Source organism: Carassius auratus, chromosome 46, assembly GCF_003368295.1.
Source record: "Carassius auratus strain Wakin chromosome 46, ASM336829v1, whole genome shotgun sequence".
Taxonomy (NCBI): Eukaryota; Metazoa; Chordata; class Actinopteri; order Cypriniformes; family Cyprinidae; genus Carassius; species Carassius auratus.
In genome coordinates, this window is record NC_039288.1 from 6,036,231 (window position 1) to 6,043,091 (window position 6,861).

The 6,861-nt window shown below is 37.2% G+C and overlaps 1 protein-coding gene across 1 annotated transcript; it reads right to left on the reverse strand.

Annotated features, from left to right (window-relative positions):
- Window positions 1-523: 523 nt before the first annotated feature.
- On the reverse strand, window positions 524-6,572 carry LOC113063720 (choline-phosphate cytidylyltransferase B-like). Its single transcript, XM_026234048.1, has 8 exons — window positions 6,262-6,572; window positions 5,291-5,390; window positions 5,095-5,211; window positions 4,791-4,942; window positions 2,165-2,243; window positions 1,947-2,089; window positions 1,278-1,466; window positions 524-1,178 (listed from the first exon to the last, which is right to left on the reverse strand). The coding sequence occupies exons 1-8, from the start codon at window positions 6,361-6,363 to the stop codon at window positions 1,080-1,082; spliced, it is 981 nt and encodes a 326-aa protein (XP_026089833.1). The 5' UTR covers window positions 6,364-6,572; the 3' UTR covers window positions 524-1,079.
- Between the last annotated feature and the right edge of the window lie 289 nt (window positions 6,573-6,861).

The following is a 6,861-nucleotide window of genomic DNA, read 5'->3' on the forward strand; positions in this document are numbered from 1 at the left end:
CCTTGGTGAGCATAAGATAAATCTTTCAAAAACATTACAAAAATAAAATAAAATAAAAACTTACCAAACCAAACTTTTGTATAAATTATGAAATTAAATTTACTATCAAATATATTTCTACTATTTATGCAATGATACTGGCAAATAATTGAATCAATAATTAGTTCATTAAATTGATTAGTTTCAGTTTTCTGCCCAGTGTATTGTGAATTTCAGAATGCATTTCAAATATTTTCGTTTCAGTGCATTGCTAAATTCTACTAAAGAAACACATAATATCCAAGCACTGGTAGCACTTTAAGGCATGCTTTGGATCGATTTTAAGTACAATGGGGAGATACATGATTCATGACTGGGGTAATAAATTGATGATCATGTATTATATCATTTATAATATTAATTAATGAATTAATAGTATTTCTGTACTAGATTTAAAATATTTCTGTATTTGTCAGTATCTATTGATCAGTTTGGAAACTGTCAACAAATATGTAATTAGTATTTTATATGTTCCTTGATTGTATTATGCCATATTTCACAATATGCTTCTTAGCTCATGTTGTATTTAGCCTGATCAGTTTATTAAAACACTCATACATTAGGTCAGTGGTACACCCTTCATTACGTTCAGAAAAACAGTGTTTTATAAAATAATCACAAATATGTTTTTATGTATTAATCGTTCTAATCATATGAGAATAGGGTAGTAAACTTGACCAATATAACAATAACAACACAGAAAAACAATATTGATAAAATCACTTTCAAAATGTTTTTTTTTTTTCTAGCTGATGAACAATAAAACATATAAAAATATATATATTTTATTTATTACATATATACTTTTTATTCTACTGAATTATGAAGCCATTCTGGATCTTTGAGCATTTGAAGATCAAGCATTTTGGTGCATAAATACAGAAAATAAAATGAGAAGGTGCTTGTGCAAATGTGCAGTTGGTAGGAGAGCCAACCTCCACCTAATTTTCCCCCTCGTCACCCTCACTGCTGCTGACAGAGGCTCCTTTATGTGGAGGTGAATGGAAGCGGCGCAGGGGCCATTGGGAGAAAGGTGATGTTTAGCGACCTCTGCTGGGACTGGAGCTGGGCGACGTACTTGGTGACTGATAGGGAGACAGGGCCTGGAGAACACGGCCACTCCGTTCCTGGATCATGTGCTACAGGGCACAAAGAACATCAATTTGAAATGCAAAACACCAAAAAAAAAAAAAAACTGCATGTGTAATGCCCCAGCTTTGTTAATGCCCCTCATTTACCCAGGCTTTATCAGGACCAAACAACTCCAGGAAGTTTCCAATGAACTCGCGAGATTTCTCTTCCCATTTGTAGATGAGATCATGGCTCTTCTCTTCAACACGGTGCACTAGATGCTTGGATTTCTCCTCCACCGTCCTCACCGTCTCCTTCATTCTGTCCACCTGCTCTTGAAGGCGATACTTTTTCTCCTGTCAATCAAAACAGCTGGAATAGCTCACCTAAAGATGTAAATTGTGAATTCATCTGCTCTTCCTCATATAGTGCCAGACCCATATGGTTTCATTACTTTCACTGAATTTTGAATGTCTTCAACTATTTTCTATACTTTAAAACCAAATGGGAGCTGGGTATGTGCCCCAAATTATCATACACTCTTATAAATAAAGGTACTTTATTGGAATCTATGGTTCCATGAAGAATATTTAACATCATATCAAATTCTCCATTAGACACAAGTTTTTTTTTATAGTGGAAAAAAATCTTTACATTTTTAAAATGTTCTTTACACTTTAAAAACTATTCAAAGTTTCTTTTGGGAACCTCAAATTGTTCTAGAGCATCACTGTGAAACCCCCCTTTTGGAACCTTTATTTTTTAGGGTGTAACAGTTGTTAATGCTACTTTCATTGTATTCCTAGTCTTTTGAAGCAATACAGTTTCTTTCTTACATTGATGAAGCCAACGTTGAGTTCCCGTGCTGTGTATCCTCTCTGCAGGTTACGTCTGACGAAGACGTCATAGTCTCGAACAATACGCGTGATGAGATCAGAGGTAGAAATCCCCTCCGTTCTTTGAGTAGCCACAAACATTCCTTACAAACAATTTAGAAGAAATTCCTTCACTCAGTTCTATAAATGTATATTTTGGTTGCGGTTAAAGTCTTTACCTGCTTCTTTGATATGTTTGTAGACATCTTCTGATCCAGCAGAGGTGTATGGGATATCATCATGTGCCACAAAGTCAATCTGTGGACAATTTGAAAAAATAAATAAATAAACAGGTATGACACACTGACACGGAGATCCCAGTTACTGTATGAGCTTCTCCATGACCCCCTTTTTTTCAGGGGCAGTTGTGGCCTTGGAGTCTCAGGAATTGTTGGTGGGTGGAGTGAATAACCAGCGCTTTCTTCCACCCTCAATACCACGACTGAGGTAAGTCAAGTCAAGTCATGTCTGCTTTATTGTCAATTCTTCCACATGTATAGCACATACATACAGAGAATTGAAATTGCGTTACTCTCAGACCCATGGTGCATACAGATAACACTAATAGTAGACCATAAAAATACAGATAGAAACAGATTAAATATAAAATACAACTATACAAATAAGGGAATGTTAAACATTATAATAAAAAAAATGTAAGTTAAAAATGTAAATTAAAATACAGTTAAATAAAGCAGCACAAGGCATATGACAGATAGAGTTCAAACCGGTGAAGTAAACAAACAGTGCAGATAAAATGATTGTAGTGCAAAAGAGCTTATTTAGATTAATTTAAAATGACAAAAAGCTCAGAGAGCAGTTCTTTATTTAATCTGACTGAAAAGGTGGTTGAATGAGAATGTGAGCAGACCAATGCTGCACAAAGTGACGTGCAGGGCAGAGTTTGTTAGTGGGAGGGGGGAGTGGAAGGACGTGGGGATGTGGGAGCTGGGTGGGAGGTGGTTTTGCAAAAGAAGGGAGGGGTTTAAGAGTTCAGTGGTGCCTGGGGCAAAAGATATTAGGCAAGATCGAGAGGGAGTTCAGCTTCCTGACAGCCTGATTAATGAAGCTGTCCTTCAGTCTGCTGGTCTTGGCCTGGAGACTCTGCAGTCTGCAGACTAAATTAGCTCTGCAGATGGCAGCAGACTGAAGAAGCTGTGTGGTGGTTGTGTGGGATCACCTGCAATGCAGGGGGCTTTACGGGTGAGACGGGTTCCATAAATGTCCTGGAGAGAGGGGAGAGACACCAACGATCTTATAAGTTGCGGTTGGTGGTTGGAGTTGTGTGATGGTGTGCAGTCGTGTGTCAGCAAAGTGAAGAGAAGGGGGCTCAGCAGGTCTTCCAGTCATAACGTCCAACAGTCAGTTGCACAGAGAAATGTTGAGCCGCAGTTTGATCAGTTTGTGAATGAGCTTTTGAGGGATGACTGTGTTGAATGCTGGACACCAATGATCTTATCAGTTGTGGTTGGAGGTTGGAGTTGTGTGATGGTGTGCAGTCATGTGTCAGCAGAGTGAAGAGAAGGGGGCTCAGCAGGTCTTCCAGTCAGAAAGTCCAAAAGTCAGTTGCACAGTGAAGTGTTGAGCCCCAGTTAGATCAGTTTGTGAATGAGCTGTTGAGGGATGATTATGCTGAATGCTGAAGTCTATGAACCGCATTCTGACATATTAATCTTTTTTGTCTAGATGTGTGAGTGCTGAGTGGATGGCAGTGGTAATGGCAGCGTTGGCTTTGAAGCATGTGGGGACAACAGCCTGACTTAGTGAGATGTTGAAAATGTCTTTGAAGACATCAGTGAGTTCCACTGTAAAGTCTCTCAGTACACGCTCAGGAATCTGGTCAGGACCCGGAGGTTTGCGGGCAGTGATTCTGGTGAGGGATCTCCTCACGCTGTCCATGAACAGTGTCATCACCTGGTCGCCGGGAGGAGGTGGAATGTTCTGTGCAGTGGTACTGTTTTGTTCCTCAAAGTGAGCAAAGAAGGTTTTCAACTTGTTCAGCAGGGAGATGGTGCTGTCACAGATCCGCGGTGGGGGCTTGTAGTCTGCAATGGTCTGTATGCCCTGCCACAGGCTCAGATTGTCTCTACTTTCACTGAATTGATGGGCTATCTGCTCCAGGTGTTGGTGTGTTCACTAATGTGTGTATGCACTTGGATGGGTTAAATGCAGAGCTCAGATTCAGAGTATGGGTCATTATTAATTTTTTATATAATTTTTGTCGTTTTTTCTTTTCTTCTAAATTGTATGTAATTTGCAACTTTTTCAACTGTGTTATATTGATAAAATATTGTTATTAAATTAATAAAATGTTTTTTGTTTTTTTGTTTGTTGTTTCATTTGAAGTACTAAAATTAACTAAACCTAAATAAACAGCAATTATAAACTAAACTTGAAAACTATAGACATATTAAAAATAATAAATAATAAACATGACAAAAATACACAACAAAATTATATTAAAATTAAAGCAGAAAAAACCTAATTAATACAAAAACTATAATATAATCAATTATACTAAAATAACACTGGTAACAGGGTTTCAAATTGAGTTTCACTAAGTAGCTTGATGATATTTGTGACCAAATGTAGAATTGTAGTTATTCAGTTATTTACATATCCTCTCATTATGCTATAGAAAGAGTTAAAATGACGTTATTTCTTGGATGTCAAAATTTTACAGATTGTTAAGTAAAAAGCGCACAAAATGGTCATGGGTAAATATGAGATTTTATGTAATTAAAATGAGTACATAATCAATTATTTTATTTTATTTATACTACAATGGACTGAAAATTATTTTACCCTGTGTTTTTTAAGGAATTCAGGAGTGAGAGTCCAGGGAGCATCACGGACCACCTCGTCCACATAACGACAGTGTATAAGGGCTTCATAACGTTCATCCTCTGTCATCACTGTGTAGCCTTTATACTTGTGCGTCAGGGCATCACTGCATACTGAAAGAGATACACACCATGTTTGTAGCAGTTATCAGACAAACACAATGCAAATAAGACTTTTGGCTTTTCCAAATTTTGGACACTTGAAAGTGATGTGTATGTTTTCCTGTAAAACTGGATAAGCGTGTACGTGTGCTAGTGTGACTCACCACCAACAATCAGATATGTGTTTGGGAACAAAGTCTTGGCCTGCATCAGAGCCCGGGCATGACCTGAATGGAAGAGGTCAAAGATTCCATCGGCATACACTCGTACGGGTCTACGAGCTGCAAAAAAAGCAAAACAAACTTAAATGCAATTTAGATTCAAAGAATTCTTGGAGCTGCACTTGACTGTTTCACACACCTGGAGTGCCACGACGAGCCTGGGCTAAAGTCACTTTGTCTTGTGGGGTGTCCGAGGTGCTGCCTGATTGTTTAGCAAAGATGGCTGGTTCTCTAAGAGCCTGTTGGAAATTTTGGCTGTTATTATGCATCATCAGAAAATGACTGGAAACAAGTCAAGTAGAGCACATGTATGCCACATAAATGGTGTTTTGTGGAACAGAACAGATGAAGCTGTCTGAATTGACAAAAATTACAGTACTTCGATGTTAAATTAAACACTATATATAAAAATGTGATGTGCAGAATGTACAAACAAGTTTTTGATACTTCTTTGAACAAAGTTAAAAAGGTTTAATCAAATGTTTTGTCAATTATCTTGTCCGCGTGATAAGAAATGATGAACATAGTCAGTCGCCTTTTCAATAAACATGTATGAATGGGTGTGTGCATGAACTCCCAATAATCTATGATGTTGAACTTTGAACGATCAGCTGTTCACTGATATAGATATTATAATCAGACCACACCACTGCTTAATGCATATGAAAGTTGGATATGAACTACAAGCTGCATATAAAACGAATAATAATGCCCATGAAAGCAGTAGAGGAATGTGTTGGCCATTGAATCTGCACCTTGCACTCAGTTATCGAACTCCAGAGGTTATGTAATAGAAATGACAGTAATGTAAATCGACGTTCTGCTCTTTTTGTTTCAGATTATTTTCATCAAAGAGATGTTCAGTGCATTTTAAAGTGTTATGAGTGATTAAACAACTTTTAAACAAATCTTTGGCAGGATGGTCCTGGTAGAGATATGCATATTTTTACATTTCTTAATATAAAGTTGACATATATCTCAGTAGTTAGTTATAGTCTTAATAGCTATAAGAATATTTCAGAAAGGGCAGGAAAAGTCCATGATTCAGAGAAAACAGATGCTGTATGGTCAAATTATAGAATTTTAATATTATGAGTTGTTCAAACTAACCTTAATAGGTGACCGCTTGCATTGCTGCTGTTGTTGTGCATTAACAACTCCTCGACCGGAACGACCATTAGCACGAGATCCATTTCGCCTCCTGTTCACCATAGTAGAGATTTTAGTTGACTGTCACTTGCTTTTGGCTTTGCACTGATTGCTCTTGCCAGATGTGTGACAATCCTATGCTTTTACTCCTGTAATGATAACTGGCCAATCACTCTGACCCTTGTGACGAGGCAAAAGTACATAGGTTGATTTTTCTTGTGACTTAAATCTTTTGTAAGCTCAAACAAATATATTATTTTAAAACATATTGTGTGGTATGTTCTTTCTATTTATCCTTCTGAATTTCTGTTTGTTTACTAGAAGCCTCTTGACAGCTTCTGCACAGGGAGTGGCTAAAATAGCAACAAAGATGTAGAGGCATATCTTTCACTGAATTATGCAAACATAAATGCAAACATATAAAAAAGTATTGACTTCTGTTCATGTTAACTTCATCCAGACAACAACCAGACAAATTAAAAGTAAAAACAAGGTCTATGCTTAACATAAATTGATGATAATTGGGTTAATTTGTGTACAACATAAACTGCACATATTCAC